Here is a 23227-nt window from a genome sequence, read left to right on the forward strand (position 1 = left end):
ATGATCCTATCTGTTACTGTCGATAACTAAATTAACGAGTTACCTAAAGCGGTGGTGGGGGGTATTGGAGGTGAAGGTATGAGAGTCAGTCAGATAATAAAAGTAATTTGTCAAGGTTGTACCATAATTCAATGTGTTTAGCTGGCAACTGGTACAACGTAGAATCTGTTCATGAACAATTCCAAAGTGGCAGCTTCATGATGATACTCTAATGATATCCAGTTCCATTCCTACTGTTCTCTCTTTCAGACACACATCCTTTATGGAAACTGTCTTCAGAAACACTCTAGCCAGGGGGATATATGCAATTTATTCCTACAAAAGGATTGTTGATTAGACCAGTTCACCTTGGATGGATGAAGGACAGAGAGAACTGAGGATAGGGGCTAGGTCGAACTTTAGTCTAGCATACAGTTCATCTTGGCATGCCGATGTATACAGTATTGGTGGAGCCACGACCACCCCATACACTCCCTTCCACGAGTGTTGAATATGTATTGTTACCCCATGGATGCGGCAGCCAATTGATCATCAGTGGCTGGCCAATTTATTCAGAAAGAACTTTCATAATGACTAGTTTCAGCCCCATAGAGCCTAATTACTCTCTGGCTGCATGTTGATCACGTAATGGATCACCTATATGTCTCTCGTTCCCCCCTGCAGCCGCCTACTTGAACACCGGGATTGTCCTGATGAACCAGGGGCGACTGGACGAAGCCAAGAGGACATTCCTAACCTGCGCCGAAATCCCTGACGAGAACCTGAAGGACCCCCACACACACAAGAGCTCTGTCACCAGCTGCCTGTACAACCTGGGAAAGCTGCTCCATGAGCAGGGGCACCAGGAGGTAGGATAGGGGAGCAGACAGGGGTGCACACACACACACATATACACAGGGAGACACACACCAAACGTATTCACAGGAACACACACACACACACATACACAGGGAGACACACACCAAACGTATTCACAGGAACACACACACACACACACATACACAGGGAGACACACACCAAACGTATTCACAGGAACACACACACACACACACACACACACATACACAGGGAGACACACACCAAACGTATTCACAGGAACACACACACTAATCATATACAAGCAGGTTGAAAAGTGCATCCGTTCTGAGATTGTGGAAATTGTCAGGAGAAAAGCTCCACCACCCACTGACCTTCTACACTAGTATACCCACTAATTAATCTAACGTAGCAGGCGTAAAAGAAAACGCCTGAGTGGAGTTCCTGAATCTGGTTTTCAGCAGATGAGGAAGCTAGGTTGAATTAGTTGTATCACTGAAAACCGGATGCATCCGGTTGTTGTTAACTCCGCTAAGCCTACCCACTAACAGAGCCTAAAGGGAATCACTGCCTTGGGCTTTAGCGAGAGAGAGGCTGTGTGACACTGCACTAGCTCTCTGACTGGCCATGTCATGGAGAGGATAGATCCTTTCTCCTCCACCAAGTCTTAACCACCTCTTAGTGACCTCTGATTCCATGCTTCCATTCAGCTTGTGAAGACCCAGGCTGCAGTGGACTTGTGGCCCTGGCATGTTTGGCTCCTCGTGCCTAACGGATGGTTCCTTTTGTTTTATTCATTCATAGGAGGCCCTCTCCGTGTATAAAGAAGCAATACAGAAAATGCCAAGACAATTTGCACCTCAGAGCCTCTATAACATGATGGGTAAGTGGCAATTATCTTTCTCTCAAACTAAACACACAAGCTTAGATTTTTTGTGAGGAGAAAAAGGAATGAAATAGAATATTGGTAGATTGCAGGTGTGGGGGGTACATTTGTAATCATTGTGTCAGCTGTTGGTTGTCAGCTTGGGTCCATGCACTTCTGGCTGAGTTTGTTGAACTTTATTCCACCTGAAGGGGGTCACAGGATTGAGTTGCATTGATTGTGGCCAGGGACTTGAGCTCGTCAGCTGAGCTATGCTTACAGTAAGCATTACACATTAGCCCGTTTTTGTGTAGCAGAGTGTAGACTCTGCTTAAGGCCGTTGGTTTTAGAGGTGCTCTGTTTTCATAACGTCTTATAAATCTCAAGCCAGTATTGGACGTGTAAATCAGCATCAAAGTCGGGTGTGTGGCTCCAGCTCAACGCTCCCATTGAGGCCCCGATGTTGAGGTTTCCACAGCGTGTTAACGATAATAACTACGCTCCTCGTGTTACAGTCATGTGAAAGCAGCTGCAGACTAAATTGCGACTTTTGATTTCAAAATGCAATAATTTTCGATTTCAAGTAACCCCTGATTCCACTAGCACTCTTGTCACTCAATGGGCCTGCTGACATGCCTTTGTCCTTCTCTGTGGCTCCCCCATGTTGTTCCTCTGTCTCTCTTTCACTCTTTTACTCACTCTTTCTCTCTTTCTGTCACTCTCTGTCTTCTCTCTCCCTCTCTTTATTTTCTCTTTGCCCCCCTCCCTCTCTTGCTCTCACTCTTCATCTTGTTGAATTCCAGCAACCCCCCTTAGTACAGTACATTCACCAGTGGAGTCAAATTCAGCTTGATGGAGGTGCTGAGAAATCATTAGCAAATCGCCTCCCTCAGTTTAAGCAGGGTGGATGTTGCAGCATTTTCCCATATTTCTTGCAGCTGATTTTTACATTACTCTGAGGAGCTCGTTTAAATGTTTGGTGCACCTGCTTCTATCTATTTACAGTCCAATTCACTTGGGTGCTGCCATTGTGTTTGTCATTCTCAAGAGGGGGAACTTTCGTCAGTGTACATGGCAGTCTGGGTCAAAGTTGGGTCTTTATCTGCCAAAACCCCCCTCCGCTCAAATGGGCAATGGAATGTTCCACTAGATGTAATTTTCAACTCCTTGGAAATTGTGTCGCTAAGTATTTTATGTCCATGTCTGTGCTTCCTCATAGACCTCCATCTGAATCTGATGGTAGACCAGAGAGGCACAAAGCCCGTTTCACCACACTCAGTCTTCTGCTGTTACTAGCTCTGCGTTACACCATGTCTGACAAATATGTAGATAAAGCAACTCATGTTGCCCTTATCATAATCATAACAGTCAATGTACAGTATTATATTAGCTGCTGGAAAGGAAATACATTAAGTCTAGGTATTCTGTAACCCAACTAGGACATACAGTAAATGCTTCTGCTTATGCAGAACAATTTGAAAGATATCTACTCCAACATAAAGCTGGCTTTCCTTGGATACTTTATATACTTGCTTACAAAAGACTGCATTAACTCTGATCCTTATCATGAGCAAAAATGGAATTGGGGTCTTATATTTGATACCACTACATGCTTGAGTACCTTGTATTTAGAGGTATATTAAAAGGTCTATTACAGGCCATTGCTAATGAAGAACAGGGGGGACGTCTGTTGATCGTCCCAGAGGTCAGCAGGTCAACATTCATCACCAGCCACCTGTTGTTTCTCTCCTGTTTCTTATCAGTGGAAATGATTTGCCATAATCCCCCATTTATAATCTAGCTTCAATTAGCCCTCCTCTCAAAAACGCAAAAAAAATATAAGACCCCTGTTACAAGTTCATGTGAAACTTATTGCAGTCACGTCCCCTATCCCAGTATTATTCCTGTGATCATTACATTTAAAGCATTGTTTTGGTTTGTGTTTTCCCCAATTACCCAACTATTTCGTGAAATGCAGTTATAATACGTGTCAGGGGCAGGAGAGAGAAAGAAAGATGGACTGTTTGTTCAGGTGGGGGTAAAGTCTTCAAGGCTGGTAGAGGTATCACTGTCTGAAGAATCAGGAAGGGTGTTTCTACACATGTCATCAGCAACATATCAGACAATCAGCTCAGGCCAGTCATATTAAAGGATTGAGTCAGGCCCATGTCTGTTCTCCTACTCTAACTTTAGACTTACTTTAGACATCCCATAGAACTCCATCCAACTAACACATGGGGGATCTGAAAATACAGCTTAGTTCGATGACTATTTTTATAGGATTGTTGCTGAGCAGGTATTAGGAGTTTGTTATAGGATAGAGGATATTAATAAAACATATTGTGATCTGATCTAGGCTTTTAGTGGGACACTATTCAACTGATGCAGACAAATTCAAAAGCCGTCCTTTACTTTGCAATTTTGTTATGACCCTAGTCCTAGTAAAAGGTCCTTTAGCTAATAAAACACCGGTTTGGTATCGGGTTTCAAAGTGCACTGAAGTGATGGCAGGCCTTTCTGCACGACTACCCTAGCTGTCATTTGATTCCTTAGTAAGACAATGGGAAGACGTGTGGTTCCTTAACCTCTGAACCTTGACCTGATGCCTCACTTCCTCTCACAGGAGAGGCCTACATGAGACTGAACAAGCTGACCGAGGCCGAGCACTGGTACAGAGAGTCCCTGAGAGCCAAGCCAGACCACATCCCAGCACACTTGACCTATGGCAAACTCCTGGCCCTCACGGTAACTTCTTCACCATCATCGTCTTCCTCCTCCTCCTTCTCTTCTTGGCTTTCTTATTCTTATTCAGCTCTGCAAGTAGCCTGAGAGTGTGCATGCAGATCATCAATGGCCTGTGTGTGCGTGTGTGTGTGTGTGGGGGGGTGTGATCACATTGAGTTTCTCAAGGTGCCCCATCGACCTGTGGGGATAGCTTCCTGATTGAAACTGATGTCACAGCTGCCCTGTGTGTTTTTAAAATCTGTTACCAAATCCCGGGAGTTATTCTATACAACTGCCTAAACCGGCTCTCCATATTGACCCCTTATCAGTTTCACTAATACAGGTTGGACATGGCTCCAGCTAAGTAACCAGCCCCTGCAACACATTAGCCCTGAGGGACTGATCTGATGTGGATCCTCCTCTAACTCCGGACCCTACTGTCTTCTGGGCCTCCAGGGCCTTCCGACTACTCAGATGCTGTTCACCAAAGTCACGTAGTTGACCCGGGTTGGACTAAGAGGAGAAAGGCTGGTTTGTGTGCTAGGGGTAATTCTCTCCACAGGGTCCCAGACAAAGACAAAGAGCACATTTATCTTTGTCAATCCCTCGTTTACCTTTCTAGAAAATAATGGCTGTAGATGAACATGATCTTTCTCCATATTGACCACCTTGCCAGATGTATTTCCCTGTCTATAGTAAGTGAGTGGTGGTAAGTTTAACAAACAACTTAGCAGGCATTTAAAGGAAAAGCTGACATGAACTGGTCTCTTATCAAGAGCCATTAGATACAATCTCTGAAACGTAGATTTGTCTCATCATACACCAGGGGAACAACAATATACAATAGAAGAAGAAAAACTTCCCTCGAGTGAGCAGGCAAGGGAAAACACACTGTTGTTTTAGTAAAGGAAGGGATATTGATTTAGAGGAACGTTCCGAGCTCATGCCTGTATTCCACTCGATCATCCCTGGAACACAAGTGGCGTCATCAGAGTGTGCGGCTCAACACTATGCAGGAAACACTCGTTTTGTTATTTTTCACTAAAACATAACCAATATTCATTAAATATAAATACCAAACTTGTTTTTGCATGTATTCCATGACGCGGTTAGCTTTTAACAGCTGGGACCTCTATTTCTTGTCCCGGAATCCCTGTTAACAGACAGCCTGCTTAACAGAGCCGCTAAGCTGCTAGCCATCAAGCTAATGAAGTTAGTCCCAGATGAGTTTGGCAATTGGAAATAAATTAACGTTTCCAGCGCTGTAGATACAGATACAAACAACGAGTAGTTTCGCCGTCCTGGAGCCTGATCTTCCTACACTTTCGTCGCTGGGGGTACCTGTGTCTGCGGCCGGAGTGCCTACTACTACGATTTCGAAGTCGACGTTGGCAGCCTTCCGTCCCTGTTCTGGGTTGAGCGGGGATTCTCCATTTGTCGGAGGCCTGCACCAGACCCGGGAGCAATGGGCTCAAGTTATCCTGCCTCTCGCCCGTCCAGAAAGGCTTCTCTAAAGCCTGTGAATGAAACGTGGGAGTGGACAGATTTCCTCGTCCTTCTTGGCAGCCATGATTTTGGGCAGCTCAATGGTTAGAAATATGACTGTTCCTGGTGCAAAAACAATGTCCTATCCCGGAGCTCGAGTAAATGAGATTACTAAACTGCTCCCGAATGTACTACGTCAGGACATGGAAATCGATTCTATCATAGTCCATGTGGGTTTTAATGACACTATGAAGGGCAGTTGAAACTGGATTTTAGAGCTGACTAACTCCCTGCTAGACACTAATAAAAGACCCATCATATCTGGCCCTGTGCCCTCTCTGAATTGTGGCATTGAGCGCTTTAGCAGGATTCTTTCTCTTCACAACTGGCTAAGTGATTATTGCCGCTCAATGGGTGTAACTTTCGTTGACAATTTCAATACCTTTTGGAAACAAAACACATTTTATAAGGAGGATGAGATCCACCCAAATCATTTGGGTTCCTGGATCCTTTCACAGTATTATAAAGCTGCATTGAGACAATGGCTTATCAATGACCCAAGCCCAGCTCAGTCCATCTCTACCATTGTGACACTGAGTTGTCATAATGCTTCAGCAAATGTACATTATACCAGGTGCATTGGTAGACACAATGTAAGTAACCTAATTTATGTTCCTCCAGCTAACCTCTGCTGATCCTACAGCTATTGTATGCAGTAATCATGTGCCTATAAACCGGATGTATACTGTTAGCATTGAGGCGGTGTGCCCTAGTAGGAAGTCCACAGTGTGCAGCTCACCCTGCACAAACATAAATAAGATGTGAATATCTACTTCTGCTAAGCTTCCCAGTAAAGCAATGAAAACATGTAAGCATCCCAGAAGAAAAGTTCTCAAAAAAGCCCACGTTAACATATGTAGGTTCATGAAATCAATCATTTGCTAGGAACAGATGACAATCTCTAGAAATCACTTAGATAATACCTTTCATGATACAGTGGTAGCAATAAAAGGTTATAAAATGTAGAGAAAATACAGAAATGGCAATGGGGGAGATGTTGCTGTTTTATATTCAGAACCACATTTCTGTAAAGCTTAGAGAGGATCTCATGTTAAATACTTTTGAAGTAATATGGCTACAGGTTCATCTGCCTCACCTAAAGCCCATTCTTGTGGGAAGCTGCTATAGACCACCAAGTGCTAACAGTCAGTATCTGGATAACATGTGTGAAATGATTGATAATGTATGTGATAGCAACAGAGAGGTGTATTTTCTGGGTGATTTAAATATTGGCTGGCTTTTGTCAAGCTGCCCACTCAAGAAAAAGCGTCAAACTGTAACCAGTGCCTGCAACCTAGTTCAGGTTATCAGTCAACCTGCCAGGGTAGTTACAAACAGCACATGAGTGAAGTCATCATCATGTATTGATCACATCTTTACTAATGCTGCAGAAATGTGCTTGAAAGCAGTATCCAGATCCATCGGATGTAGTGTCACAATATAGTAGCCATATCTAGGGAAACCAAAGTTCCAAAGGCTGGGCCTAATATAGTGTATAAGGGGTCATACAATACATTTTGTAGCGATTCCTATGTTGATGTAAAGAATATTTGTTGGTCCGTGGAGTGTAATGATGAGCAAACAGACGCTGCACTTGACACATTTATGAAATTGCTTATTCCAGTTACTAATAAGCATGCAGCCATTAAGAAAGTGACTGTAAAAACTGTTAAATCCCTGTGGATTGATGAGGAATTGAAAAGTTGTATGGTTGAGAGGGATGAGGTAAAGGAATGGCAAATAAGTCTGACTGCCCAACCGATTGGCAAACGTATTGCCAATTGAGAAATCATGTGATGAAATTTAATAAAAAGAAGAAGAAGAAACTACACTATGAAACAAAGATAAATTACAGAAATAATGATAGTAAAAAGCTTTGGAACACCATAAATTACATTTTGGGAAATAAGGCAAACTCAGCTCCATCATTCATTGAATGACATGGCTCATTCATCACAACACTGACTGATATTGACAACTATTTTAATGATTTTTTCAAAGGCAAGATTAGCAAACTTAGGCATGACATGGCAGCAACAAACGCTGACACTACACATCCAAGTATATCTGACCAATTTATGAAAGACAAGCGTTGTAATTTTTAATTCCGTAAAGTAAGTGTGGAAGAGGTTGTTTTTTTGTTGTCTATCAACAATGACAAGCCACCGGGGTCTGACAACTTGGAAGGAAAATTACTGAGGATAATAGCGGACGATATTGCCACTCCTATTTGCCATATTCTCAATTTAAACCAATGTGAAAGTGTGTCCCCAGGCCAGGAGGGAGGCAAAAGTAATTCCACTACCTAAGAATAGTAAAGCCCCCTTTACTGGCTCAAATAGCTGACCAATCAGTCTGTTACCAAACCTTAGTAAACTTTTGGGAAAAATTGTGTTTCACCAGAAACAATGCTATTTTATAGCAAACAATTTGACAACAGACTTTCAGCACACTTGTAGGGCAGCACATTCAACAAGCATAGCACACAAATAAGGAATTGATGGCAAAAAAGATTGTGGGGGCTGTTTTGTTAGACTTCAGTGCGGGTTTTGACATTATCGCATATAGCAGCTTACGGGGATCCATAATAAATACAAATATCAATACAAATCTCAGGCAGAGATCAACAATGGTTTACCTGGGCCTTCTTTCTCCTCTGTGTGTAAATGATGCAACCTCAGGGATAAGGAGAGGAGAGAGCTGTCAGACTCAATAGCCTTGAGATGGTTTTCAAAGAACAGAGTGTAGTGTGAAATGCAGTGGCTCAACCAGTTCTAGCACACATTTGTATCTATGAGGGCCCAGGTGTGTAAGTTGGTAAGAGCTACCTTGAAGATGTTCACTTCACCTTCTACCTCCATCAGCCCCATCGTGACCTCCGGCCTTCCACCATCCCACTACCTCTACTGTCTCTTCACTGACGACTGAGTTTAGTCTTGATCAGATACCACACCAGGAAAGTGACCCCCACCTCCACTCCCATACCCTTTACCCCCACTGTGAGTGATGAGGAAATAGCCTTCCTGTCAAGGGTCCGAAGTTCAGATCCTGGCAGGGGATCGTCGTTTGGGGGAGGGGTTGCGTGCATTGGGGGACAGGGTTTGGCGTCGTTCTCCTGCTGGGCTGACCCCTGTGCACCTCACCCGGGACCCCCTGCGAGGAGGGGTGTAGCTGAGGGCGGGGATGTGTACCATGGTGGTGGGTGTTATTGAACTCAGTCATTCACAAGGCATTTCCGGGCCTAATCAGATACAGGCTCCATTCATAATCACCTTGATGGCTGCCAGAGTGGAAGTACACATCTGTTCCACGTCTGATGTCACTGGGAGATTAGGGGGTCAACACTAACAATAAGCGCAGTATGTGTGAAAACCGGAGATTTCACCCCCATAATGAGTTGATATTGAATAGGAAGTGGATATGGGTGGTGGGAGACAGACAGACAGACAGACACAGATAGAAAGACAGACAGAGCTGTTTCTTCCATCGATTCCAGTCCATTCAAACACTGCAGGCTGTCAGGCCATCTATCAGCATCGATCACACATAGTTAATAAGAATCTCTCTGCTGCTGTTGCTGTGGGCCGATGCGCTGCACAGCCAGTTTAAGAACCTACTAGGATGCATACAAACCGCCACTTTCCCCTCACACCCTAAATAATGTTTTGATCTGGATACCTGACAGTTGTGAGGGGGAAAGCTAATGAGCTCTAATGTTGAAATTATGATGTTAGTTAGCAGTCTAGACATGAAACTGGATTTCATTGAACAAGCCACTCAGGAATAAAACTCCTCTAAGCCTGATAATGCCAAAATTGGATTCAAAAGATGAGAACATCAACAGGGGCTCATGGGATATATTATTTTCACATTCTGCAAAGATTTCTTGACAACTTTTCTCCAGTAAAGAGAGTTTCCTCACTTCTCAGTCAAATCTGCAAAGTACAAGTAACTGCCAAAATAATGGAAACACCTGAGTAAATGAGGGAAACAAAGTGTATTGAAACAGGTGCTTCCACACAGGTGTGGTACCTAAGGTAATTAAGCAATTAACATTCCATTATGCTTAGGGTCATGTATGAAAATCCTGGGCAGGCCATTATTTTGGTTACCATGGCTATGCCCCCATAGAATGGCAATGCCCCAATCCACAGAACACAAGAAGTCACTGAATGGTTTGATGAGCATGAAAACTATATAGTCCTCTCAGTCACCAGATCTAAACCCAATTGACTACTTATGGAAGATTCTGGAGCAGTGTCTGAGAGCGTTTCTTTCACCACCAAACGAAACACAGAATTATGGAATTTTTTGTGGGAGAATGGTGTCACATCCCTTCAATAGAGTTCCAGACAGTTGTAGAATCTATGCCAAGGTGCATTGAAGCTGTTCTGGTGGCTCAACGCCCTATTAAGACGCTTTATGTTGGTGTTTCTTTTATTTTGGCAGTTACCTGTATGTACCACATGATTCAAATCCACACAAACAATGAGAGCCAGTGCATTAAATTGTAATAACGTGGTTTCCTGACAGGCTTTTTGTTTGAACTTCAATAAATAGAAATATGCTGATGTTATGACTATTCTAGCTGCTCCTCAGCTGAGCGCTTTGTACTATTTGTGAATTTGAGAGGCTTGAGCTGCATTAAACATATAATTCAATGTTCATTCAATGGAGAATAAACTCTAATATTTAGAGTTAAGTACTTTTTGAGTTATTGAAGGTAAACCCGGTGAAAAATGTATGAGGCACGGAATCATCCAAATCTGATTTCAGTGTTTGGATAAAGGCTTTTTGTTCAAAGCCTTTGCAATTAAAATTAATGAATTGTGTTCATTCTATATAGTGTATTTAGTAAACATAATTTATTCTGGTTAGTGGTTTATGTAATATTAAGAGAGCCCTTGCCTCTTTTTGTTCATAATGTGAAATGCTGTGGCATTTCATATATTTAGGTTTCTATAGGCTTTAATTGATTAGTTGAACCTCTATTGTGATCTTCATCTCCATCAGAGTGCATCTGATACCCAGATAAGATCTGCGTTGTGTGTGTGTGTGTGTGTGTGTGTGTGTGTGTGTGTGTGTGTGTGTGTGTGTGTGTGTGTGTGTGTGTGTGTGTGTGTGTGTGAGACAGAGAGAGGCAGCTGTGTGTGAGACAGACTGGCTCCTCTGGGCTCCACTGGGCCCCAATCTGTCAGCTGTGTTGGCTGGAGCCTTTGTGTGTTAGTTGTAATCTGATCCTGCTCTCTGAGGCCCCCGGGGCACTGGCTCCTCTGGGCTCCACTGGGCCCCAATCTGTCACTGCTGCTGCTGCCCCTCATCAGGCTCCAATCACCCTGTCTGTCACTCCTTGTGTGACGTAACCCGGAACGACTCTACGCACCCTATCTCAATCTCTGTGTGTGTGTGCATACATTTCTCTCTCTCCCTCTTGTTTATCTCTCTCTCTTTGTGTGTCTGTTTGTCTCTCTTGTCTCTCTCTCTTTGTGTGTCTGTTTGTCTCTCTTGTCTCTGTCTCTTTGTGTGTCTGTTTGTCTCTCTTGTCTCTCTCTGTGTCTGTTTGTCTCTCTTGTCTCTGTCTCTTTGTGTGTCTGTTTGTCTCTCTTGTCTCTCTTTGTGTCTGTTTGTCTCTCTTGTCTCTCTCTCTTTGTGTGTCTGTTTGTCTCTCTTTGTGTCTCTCTTGTCTGTCTGTCTCTCTTGTGTGTCTGTTTGTCTCTCTTGTCTCTCTCTCTTTGTGTGTCTGTTTGTCTCTCTTGTCTCTCTCTCTTTTTGTGTCTGTCTGTTTGTCTCTCTTGTCTCTCTCTCTTTTGTGTCTGTTTGTCTCTCTTGTCTCTCTTTTGTGTCTGTTTGTCTCTCTCTCTTTGTGTGTCTGTTTGTCTCTCTTGTCTCTCTCTCTTTGTGTGTCTGTTTGTCTCTCTTGTCTCTGTCTCTTTGTGTGTCTGTTTTCTCTCTCTCTCTTTGTGTGTCTGTTTGTCTCTCTTGTCTCTCTCTCTCTCTCTTTGTGTGTCTGTTTGTCTCTCTTTGTGTGTCTGTTTGTCTCTCTTGTCTCTGTCTCTTTGTGTCTGTTTGTCTCTTTGTGTGTCTGTTTGTCTCTATTGTCTCTTTGTGTGTCTGTTTGTTTGTCTCTCTTGTCTCTCTCTTTGTGTGTCTTTGTGTCTGTTTGTCTCTTTGTGTGTCTGTTTGTCTCTCTCTCTTTGTGTGTCTGTTTGTCTCTCTTGTCTCTCTCTCTTTGTGTGTCTGTGTCTCTTTGTCTCTCTCTCTTTGTGTGTCTGTTTGTCTCTCTCTCTTTGTGTGTCTGTTTGTCTCTATTGTCTCTCTCTCTTTGTGTCTGTTTGTCTCTCTCTCTTTGTGTGTCTGTTTGTCTCTCTTGTCTCTCTCTCTTTGTGTGTCTGTTTGTCTCTTTGTCTGTTTGTCTCTCTCTCTTTGTGTGTCTGTTTGTCTGTTTGTCTCTCTCTCTCTCTTTGTGTGTCTGTTTGTCTGTCTGTTTGTCTCTCTCTCTTTGTGTGTCTGTTTGTCTCTCTTGTCTCTCTCTTTGTGTGTCTGTTTGTCTCTCTTGTCTCTCTCTCTTTGTGTGTCTGTTTGTCTCTCTCTCTTTGTGTGTCTGTTTGTCTCTCTTGTCTCTCTCTCTTTGTGTGTCTGTTTGTCTCTCTTGTCTCTCTCTCTTTGTGTGTCTGTTTGTCTCTCTTGTCTCTCTCTCTTTGTGTGTCTGTTTGTCTCTCTTGTCTCTCTCTCTTTGTGTGTCTGTTTGTCTCTCTTGTCTCTCTCTCTTTGTGTGTCTGTTTGTCTCTCTCTCTTTGTGTGTCTGTTTGTCTCTCTCTCTTTGTGTGTCTTTTGTCTCTCTCTCTTTGTGTGTCTGTTTGTCTCTCTCTTTGTGTGTCTGTTTGTCTCTCTTGTCTCTCTCTTTGTGTGTCTGTTTGTCTCTCTCTCTTTGTGTGTCTGTTTGTCTCTCTCTCTTTGTGTGTCTGTTTGTCTCTCTCTCTTTGTGTGTCTGTTTGTCTGTTTGTCTCTCTCTCTTTGTGTGTCTGTTTGTCTCTCTCTCTTTGTGTGTCTGTTTGTCTCTCTTGTCTCTCTCTCTTTGTGTGTCTGTTTGTCTCTCTCTCTTTGTGTGTCTGTTTGTCTCTCTTGTCTCTCTTGTCTCTCTCTCTTTGTGTGTCTGTTTGTCTCTCTCTCTTTGTGTGTCTGTTTGTCTCTCTCTCAGCTGCAGTGGATTAGTCACAGCCTCTGTGTACATATATATTTGTACAGATATAAGTGTTATTATTAAATTCTCAGACCAGGCAGTCAGCTGTGCCAAGCATGACATTGTGTACTTTGAGGGTAAATCTTTTTTAGGATGACACAAGGTGTCATATTCCGATTTAATGTTACATTAAGTTTGTGGCTTAGCAAAATCATTATGTATTATAATAAAATGAAAAGCATCTCAACGGCAACAAATACTGACAATTGATTTAATTCCTCTCCCTTCGTAGGGTCAGAAGACTGAAGCAGAGAGGTTCTTTCTGAAGGCCATCCAACTAGACCCCACTAAAGGAAATTGCTATATGCATTACGGTATGTACTGCCATTCTGGGTCAGTTTCTTTTGATTCACCAACATTATATTAAGGTTACAAATTAAGAAATGATCATGGTCAACACACATCAACACAGTCGTGAAGAGGGCACGACAATGCTTCTTCTCCCTCAGGAGGCTGAAAAGATTTGGCATGGGCCCTCAGATCCTCAAAAAGTTCTACAGCTGCAGCTTTGAGAGCATCTTGACTGGCTGCATCACCACTGGGTATGGCAGCTGCTTGGCATCCGACCACAAGGCGCTACAGAGGGTAGTGCACATGACCCAGTAAATCACTGGGGCCGAACCCCCTGTCAACCAGGACCTCTATACCAGGCGGTGTCAGAGGAAGGCCCTAAAAATTGTCAGACTCCAGCCACCCAAGTCATAGACTGTTCTCTCTGCTACTGCACAGCAAGCAGTACCGATGCACCAAGTCTAGAACCAACAGGACCCTGAACAGCTTCTAAGACTGCTAAATAGTTAGATAAATAGTTGACACTTTTTTCACTAATCTCTTTTGACTCATCACAAATGCTGTTGCTACTGTTTATCATCTATCCCGTTGGTTAGTCACTTTATCCCTACCTATATGTACATTTCTACCACAATTAAGCATATGACAAATCACATTTTATTTTATTTGATACTAAGTCACTTCAAGTTTCCTCTTTGAAATGTGCATTTGAGAGGGAGTGCCAGTAAAATCATTTGTGGTTACATACATTTTGATCGATCATTCTTAAAATGAAATCATTTTTTTCATTTCTTGATATTTGAAGGAATTGCTCTTACATATTCTTAACCACTCCAATAAAATAAGAGTTGACATATTGAAATCTATCAATTGCCATTGCAATGTTTCTAAGCTGTAGGTGCTCTGCAATACATTGGTAATCAGTCAGGGGCGAATCAGTCTTTCCTTCACATAAGGCAAGATCTACATTCACAGCTATTTAGGAAAATAGACTTGGTTTCACCCAGTGGTTTGGAAGCATGGTACAGTAGTGGAGCCCACCAAAATCAACAGACTATTAATTCCTCCCAGTTCGTGGCTCCTTCAGGGGTCCACACTCTAGCGTTATTAGGGAGGTCTACAAAGGCCCTGCTCTACATTTCAGCTTCACCTCAGACGTACAGAACTCAGATCTCCAGCCAGGCCTGACGCACATGTAAGAGAAACATCCCTATCACAACCCTACTAATTGGACAAATGGGCCTGAGTGATGGCCAAAGAGTGATGGTACGCTCCACTCGTATCTTGTGTTTCAGCAAATCACTCTTAGGGCTGACAGAGGCTTGCCTATCTCCCCTGGCCAAAGGCAATATACCCAGCCACTATTCATCCCTCTCTAGGAATACATCCACACACCGCGTTTTAACATGGTGTTCCTGTTCTCTCTCCTTCCCTTTCCTTTCCCCCTCTGGCTGCTCCCAGGTCAGTTTTTGTTGGAGGAGTCTCGTCTGCTGGAAGCGGCTGAGATGGCGGAGAAGGCAGCTCGTCTGGACAGCGGGGAGTTTGATGTGGTCTTCAGCGCAGCCCACATGCTCAGGTGAGTGTTGGATGGGACAGACACACTGAGAGGCAGGAGACAAGGGCTGGGGGAAGGAGGGAGAGCATCTACTGTCTCTATGCTTTATTCCAGGGCTTTACAGCTCTCCTCTGCCAGTGTGATTTACTTGACCAGCTTCTGTAATCCCCTTCTCTACTGCAGCGAGCGGTAGCCAGGGAGCTGCCGTCTTGTCTTAGTGCGGCGCGCGGCTACGTGCCTGCCTCGTCGCTCCCTCTGCTGTTTCTGTCTTATTCATGCGGAGCCAGTTCCAAACCAGAGCAAAGTTCAGCAGCACGGCGTCTGTCTCACAGCTCTCCTGGAAGCTGCAAGGTGCTGTGTTTCAAGGCACAAGGCGCGAGTGCAAATTTGTAAATAGAGGAACATGCCAATTTAGAATATGCCACACGGACTGAGAGAGGATTACTAGAGCCAACAATATTATATTTCCCTTGTTAGGACTTACCATGGTTAATCAGGGGTTTTCTGTGTGAGGATTACTACTGCTGGCTGTGGGAAATTACGACTACTAAAACAGTTAATGCGATGTCTTGAATCATTGTGCTTCGGGTTCACTTTCTTGACCAAAGACAGAAAGAGGCCATGTCATGCAGCTGTGTATAATGTCTTTATCCAGCTGGTTTTCACAAGGTGTCCCACTGCACAGCACTATGATCCAGGGGGATGTGCAGCACCAGCATCCCGGGCGTCCATGCTTTACAAAGCCTCTTCCAGGGTCAGGACCCCTGGCTGTTAAAGAGGGTCTCAGGCTGGGCTCATTGAGGGACTCCCCACCGCCACGCTGGCATGGGGTCTCTCTCCTCTGGAACTCATGTTCTTTATGTGTTTGTCTTGGAACCAAGACGTGGAAGGCCCTCGGTTGGTGGGGGATACTAGTGAATCTGAACAGGGGAGGGAGAGGGTGGGGAGGAGTCGACTTTAAGATGTACAAACCTTCTCTTATTGCTCTCTGGGGCTCTTGGTCTTTGACAAGTTTACTTCCTTGCTATCCATTTCCCCCGGCCTTCTTTAAACAATCAGCACGTTATTCCAAACCTTCGTCCGGGTCTACAGATCAGTGGCAGCAGCCAGCAGACGAGGCGAGGCGAGGCGAAGGAAAGGGAGAGGAAGGTTGGCTGACTGCTGGCTCCCAGGGGAATGTGCTAATGCTGCCCTTTAAGTGCTCAAATCCCTCTGCAAGCCAGGCTGTGTGGTGTCACATCACTGTTCTGGAAACCCAGATCTGTTTGACAGAAGGAACAAGGAACAATTGAGTAACGTTTGTGTAACAAGTGTGTCTTGTTGCACGAGACAGATGGGCTAGAGGTCGTTAGTACACAGATCGTACACTGGCGGTTGTTGCTGAAACAATTAGTTAATTAAGTCATCTGTATTTTTTAAATGAAGTAATGTGTAGTGTCAGCCGTGTGATTTGTGTGTCTGTGTGTCTGCACCGGGGTTAATAAAGCACATTTAGATTACCGACTATCAAGGCTCGTTTCATCCAGGGAGTTATTTATTTTCGTTCACTCATTATCCCTATTTTCCCTCTCTCTTCCTCTCCGGGCTCTTCTGGTTCTCCTCTCTCACCTCTCTTCCCAACAGCTGTATCTCAGTGGACGGGTCTAACCGAAGGTAGAAGTTTAGGTTGTTTTCTCCCATTGTGCTTGTTGTGCTTTCACAACCCACTATCCACAGGCAATCCTTTGCCACTCACATTAAAGATCTTGTTTGTCTGGTGACAATGATGTGGCAGTTCTCCAGTCTGATAATGATGTGTTTATAGACCTGAAAATGACATAGAATTAGATTCATTCTTGAGACAATATTCTATTCTGAATATGATTGCCGTTATTGCAACACATGGTTACGGTCACAGTTAGACAACAAACCCATCTTTGTCATTACTGTACATTTTATGGAACTTAATATTCTTGGGCTCTGCTTCCTAGAGTTGAATAAAGACAAGGTGTTTGAGGTTTCGTTGTGAGGACACACACCAGTTCCCACACCTCCTACACAAAGGCCTTGAACTAAAGCGTATCAATAATTCTTTGAGTGAGGCAGTGCTCTCTGCACTGAGTAATGATTCTCAATGAGTCTCAGTGATTCTCCACCCTCATTAGAGCTGGAGACACAGTATGACAGATGCAGAAGACAAACTGTGATCCTATACATCAGTCATTCTTCTTGAGTTTGATCATGTCGTGTCCGTCCAACACATATATCATATCAGTTCACACCATAGAGACTCATTCACCCCACCACTGGTGTTACGTCATAGGGAAAGCATCCACTCCCCATGTCTGTTGACCAGCCATTACCACTGTGGCCTAACGGCAATGTTGGTCACATATGGAGCTTAATGGTCTGTTTGTTTTGAAACGAGCCACAAGGGTATCAAGTGTTGTTTCTTGGAGTCATTTGTTTTTGTATGTATATTAGGTTTAGTTTAACCGTCCTAAGAATACACAATGACCCATTCTCTTACCTTATGAAGTACAAACCGTTTTAGCATCTCAAATGTGATTGACTGATTTGGCAGAATTAACATTTCATGAGGGGAAAGCCCTACAGCTGAAATTGGGGTGATTTAAATGTCATTGTCGGATGCTGGATAGAACTGTTTTTGCTAATATTAGAATCACATGCTGTATGCTAGTAATGCAAACTGACATAAGATTAAGACAGCACATTTACCAAAACTGCTTCTCGTGCCTCAATCATGTCATATTGTGATGACAGTTCCACAGGAATAGGACAGCACTCATGCGCTACGGTATGACATGTAGCTCAGGTATTAGCTCTATTGACATCCTATGAGATTTGGTTCTGGGTTTAGAGACTACTCAGGTATGGTGTTGTCATGCTAGTTGTGGAATATGAAAATGTCTGTATATGCCGTATGGAGGAGGATACCTTAATAAGATCAGACAGGCTTAATGGAAGCCCAGTTCAGTTCAGATGGTCTCGCTTTCATCATTACGACTCAGGGCTCCGGAGCCAGCCGTCCTTGACTCCGTCCTTGACTGTGTCAAAGTTAAACTGTTTGCAATGAGACAATTGCTACCATCAGTGAAATGCAGCTGCAGGTTGTAAAAATGATTCCTGGTTTATAGGAATATGAATAAACGGAAAAGCTCTTGGCCAAAGGGAAAGAGTCACACAGTCAGGTACAATGGTAATCTAAGCGTACTGGCGTGGTGTATTGTACACGGAGATGAGCATATGGAAGACATTCTTGTTTTGACTGGATTTTTTATTGGAGCGTCTACAGACTTGAAATACTTGAAGTCTTCTGGGATTCTCAGGAGGACATCTGTCTAGAGGTACCTTTACCTTAAAATATGTTTTTCACTGTCTTTCATTGTATGATTTGTTGTATTTGTGGCGTCCTTTACAATTTCATTAGATATGATAATCGTATGTGTCCAATGTTTTTGTAAGAAATACTTTAAACGTGCAAATTATTTGACATGGAGTTTGTGACGATCTTCTTCCTAGGCCTCAAATCCTCCCAAACCCACTGACCTTCAGTACCAAAAACAACAGATATTTTTTACACAGGAGACTCGCCTTTGAAGTTATGTTTGTTCTTACTAAGGCAGTGGTTGATGAGAAGCCTATTTTAATGACACACAGGTCAAAGCTCATGACATAAAGGTCACAACCCCGGATATAATGGAAACAACCAGGGCATGCTGTACACCACTCAGCATGGGGTGCTGTCTGCTGAAAGGCCTGGAAACAAACTGCCTGTTTCATTGACTCCTCTAATTTCGACACGGCATTCTCCCCTCAGCCTGTCCTCACTGACCCCGGAGCAGCAGTAAACAGACAGAGGTCAAGGTCTCCTCTGAACCCTCTGAAGTTCGAAGAAATAAGTGATGATTGTTTTTTTTGCTTTCCTTTGCAGACAAGCCAGTCTCAATGACGCAGCCGAGAAGTATTACGGACGGGCAGCCAGCATAAGACCCAATGTGAGTATATCAACCTTTAATCACCCTTTATTACTCAACATGATGGACACTGTCTGAATCACTGGCTGGGTGGCTCTCTGGCCAATCACTGGCTGGGTGGCTCTCTGGCCAGTGGCTCTTTGGCCAATCACTGGCTGGGTGGCTGTTTGGCCAATCACTGGTTGGGTGTCTCTCCGGACAATCACTGGCTAAATGACTCTCTGGGCAATCACTGGCTATGTGGCTCTCTGGCCAATCACTGTCTTGCCTGTTTCCTCATAATGGCCTTTATTGTCAAAAGAGTCATCAGAGTTTGGAGAAAGACATGGGTTAAGTTGTCCTGGGCTGTAAGGTTTGTGTGTGCAGCATCAATCAGGGACTTCAAAGGAGGGGCCAGGGCCATTTTAGGGTGGTCAGATTGAAAGGAATAATGATAATAACACTTAGTCACAGGGCTTTGGTGTGTGGATAATGAATAGACCCAGATAGTTGAATAGGCTATCGTTTGACAACACAGATGTTTGAACTGCAGTGGGGGAAAGAATGTTTGGCTTCTGTGGTCTTAATGTTAGTTCCTGATTGGAAGAATTCACTTGTCAAGGAACAATCAAAGTGTGTCTGGATAGTGTCAACCGACATTGATGTTTGATTCAGCCAACTGAAATGTTTCCTGTAGATACAAACGTACAAAATACACAATTTACACGGTTTACCCACTATGTTTATGTAATGGTAGTGAGTAAAAACGTTGATTATTTGTTTGAATACATTCAAATATCTGTCTGGCTTCAATGGACTATCTTGTATTTATGAGTCAAACTCCCACCCTCTTAGAGCAGCACAATCCTCATTATTGTCATAGTTCAACTAAATGCATTGATAGAGACCGTACACCAAAGATGTGAAGGTAAAGTCCCCGCTGTGAAGACACTGTGATTGTTGTATACTAACACAGTTATTCTGTTTATTTTTTATTTTATTTAACCTTCATTTAATTTACTTAACCAGGCATGTCCATTAAGAACTCATTCATATTCACAATGATGTCCTACCACAGCAAACTGGAAAAAGGAGAGAGCATAATGTAGTTGGTGTTTTGGAGCGATGCAAGCTATCCAACCTTACTGTTAAAAATACTATCTAAAATTAGAATAGTTCTTGTTTGTGCTGCTTGAAGTGTGAGAACCACAATAAGGTCACAACATTGGCTGAGATCAGAGCAATATATTTAGAGAGTTAGGCCACATTTGAGAATATTGTTCTGATTCTATACATTCAGTTACATAGCATTGTTTAAATATTCCCCATGTAATGTTAATGGGGAGCTAACATGGCTGTCATAGGATGTTGTAGTGTCATGTAAATATTTCATGCAGAAACAACATTGGCCCAACTGTCTAAATAGGTTGTTATCAATAAAAGGCCACAATAAGGTGCAGTGTTTTGCCTGCTGGGGGGCAAGCTGGGGGGCTATCTAGCTAATAACAGATCAGGTCAATACGGCAAGTTAACAAGCTAACTTTCAGAGGATAAACTAGATGGCTATATGTAAATATTGTTTGATTTGCTTGCCATCTAGTGGTAATGACATTAGTCAGACTGATAACTTTATCAGGACGAGGACTTGCCGATGTCAAGCTCTGTCCAAAAGCCTAACCTCTGATGAAGCAAGCTAAATGACACATGTTGCTTAGCTACATGGATAGGCTACCGTCACGTATCTAATACATGATCAATTGATGTTTAGTGATCATAAAAAGCATGCAGTTACTTGCTGTATAACTCTGATGATAGAGCTAAATGTGGAATGTTCTTCAAGAGGTGACGATATTAAAACCAAATAGTCATAACATTTATTTAACAATCCCTTGAAAACGGTATGTAGTTGTCAATGGTTTTAGTTGAGCTGGGGGTTTCCTTGCCCCCCAGCAGCCAAATTGAACACTCTGCACCCGTATTGTTACATTTGATAATATATATATATATACGTGGCTCTGGCTATATTTTTGCCCTCGGAGCAGTAAGATGATTGGCTTTCCTATGTACTTGTCTATTTCAGGAACAGATCATCATTATAATATTTACATTTTAGTCTCTTGGCATCCACAAATATGTAAACATGCATTCGATGTATCCAAGTTTCAGCCCAATGCGGTCACATTGTTGGGATGCCTCCCTTGTCATTTCGCTGGCTTACAGTGGAGGCTAGGTAATGATTGAGGATGTTCATCCATCTTCCCCAGTATTACCCTTTGTTCTCTCGAAAAGTGTTCCTGTCTATCTTCATTTGTCATTGCATGCTATGCTTCAACTCCTGTATAGCTTGATTGCTTGACTTAGCTTGACTTTCAAGCACTGGCATTTTCATATTATATTAAGTCCACTTGTCCGATCACTTTACTTAGGACTGGATGATTGGCTTAACTCAATGGCTTTGGTGCCTCAACCCTCCCCTTCTCCTTCTGTCCAGAGGCCAGCCTATCAGAGGCCTGCTTTGGTCACCATAAAATTACAGCATCTGTAGTCTTTACGTTTGCCAGTCCAATTAGATATGGTCCCTATGCTTTCTATTTACAGTGGCATAAAGTAGGTTTATGGCCAGTCGTTGCTCCCTCCTTATCATACTCCCATGGCTTTAAGCAGCTGTTTCTTCTGAGGTCCAGCTAATATACTCCACATCTGGTGACGCTTCCATTACAACTACATGCCAGAGGAAAGGTTTGGAGGGTGTGGAGGGTCGCTGGGCCGGGGATCTTTTGAAGCTCGACTGGAGAAGGACTAAAAGGACAAGCAGGAAGAGAACGAAGAGCAGTAGAATCCCTACCCAGGAGTCCTTGCACACCATTATCTCTCATGTGTAAGTGTCTGAGGCTGAGGATATAAAGGCCTAGCCTGTGATGGTATTTCATTGTGTTCAGTCCAAGGAGCCAGAGGTGTTCTCCTCCAGGGATCTCAGCTTTTACTTCCCCTGATTCTTTCTTCCCAGACAGCTGGTTTCAATTAGTCTTCCTCAAGACAGTTTGATTAAATCAATCCCTAAAACATGTTTACACACTGTCGCACCCCCCTTCTCTCTCCCTCTCGCGATCTCTCGTTCTTGCTCTCACTCTTTAAATTTCTCTCTCTGTCACACACACATGCACCACACACCCAAATATTATGGTAATGTACAGAATTGCAAATCAGACAACCAACTAGGCTTGGGCATTATACAGATTTTCATATCGTCATACCGGCCGTCACTCATCCCAGGATTCACGGTATTACCGGCATATCACACAAGGGGTCGCTAAAAACACAATAAAAGCCCATCAGGCCTCTTATCAGAATGCTAACCAAATTTGCACAAACTAATAGAGAAATCACATAGACGCTGTTAGCTAAATGCTAATGAGCGAAAAATAACAAAACTCATTGCAAAGACAGGCAAATCCAGCTCATAAAGTTATACAAGCATAGCTAGTAGCTACCGAATGTAATTTTCAGTAAGTGTAGTGAAAGTGAACAAGAGAAATTGTGCAAATGGACAAAGTTGTGATGCATGCTTTTCTGAAAGAAGAGCAGCATACAGTATATCACAAAAGTGAGTACACCCCTCACATTTTTGTAAATATTTGAGTATGTCTTTTCATGTGACAACACTGAAGAAATGACACTTTGCTACAATGTAAAGTAGTGAGTGTACAGCTTGTATAACTTTGTAAATTTGCTGTCCCCTCAAAATAACTCAACACACAGCCATTAATGTCTAAACCGCTGGCAACAAAAGTGAGTACACCCCTAAGTGAAAATGTCCAAATTGAGCCCAAAGTGTCAATATTTTGTGTGGCCACCATCATTTTCCAGCACTGCCTTAACCCTCTTGGGCATGGAGTTCACCAGAGCTTCACAGGTTGCCACTGGAGTCCTCTTCCACTCCTCCATGACGACATCACGGAGCTGGTGGATGTTAGAGATGTTGGATGCCCCACAGATGCTCAATAGGGTTTAGGTCTGGAGACATGCTTGGCCAGTCCATCACCTTTACCCTCAGCTTCTTTAGCAAGGCAGTGGTCGTCTTGGAGGTGTGTTTGGGGTCGTTATCGTGTTGGAATACTGCCCTGCGGCCCAGTCTCTGAAGGGAGGGGATCATGCTCTGCTTCAGTATGTCACAGTACATGTTGGCATTCATGGTTCCCTCAATGAACTGTAGCTCCCCAGTACCGGCACCACTC

General features: G+C 43.3%; 1 protein-coding gene across 1 annotated transcript in view; it reads left to right on the forward strand.

Moving 5' to 3' along the window:
- The window catches only part of LOC112218759 (protein O-mannosyl-transferase TMTC2-like), a 164764-nt gene that overhangs the window by 118965 nt on the left and 22572 nt on the right, over positions 1-23227 (forward strand). Inside the window, exons 6-11 of the mRNA XM_024379874.2 lie at positions 664-848; positions 1621-1699; positions 4305-4426; positions 13423-13504; positions 14943-15057; positions 18971-19034. Of these exons, the coding sequence (XP_024235642.2) occupies positions 664-848; positions 1621-1699; positions 4305-4426; positions 13423-13504; positions 14943-15057; positions 18971-19034 (647 nt within the window). The remainder of the gene's footprint in view (positions 1-663; positions 849-1620; positions 1700-4304; positions 4427-13422; positions 13505-14942; positions 15058-18970; positions 19035-23227) is intronic.

This window comes from Oncorhynchus tshawytscha, linkage group LG19 (assembly GCF_018296145.1).
Source record: "Oncorhynchus tshawytscha isolate Ot180627B linkage group LG19, Otsh_v2.0, whole genome shotgun sequence".
Lineage (NCBI taxonomy): Eukaryota > Metazoa > Chordata > Actinopteri > Salmoniformes > Salmonidae > Oncorhynchus > Oncorhynchus tshawytscha.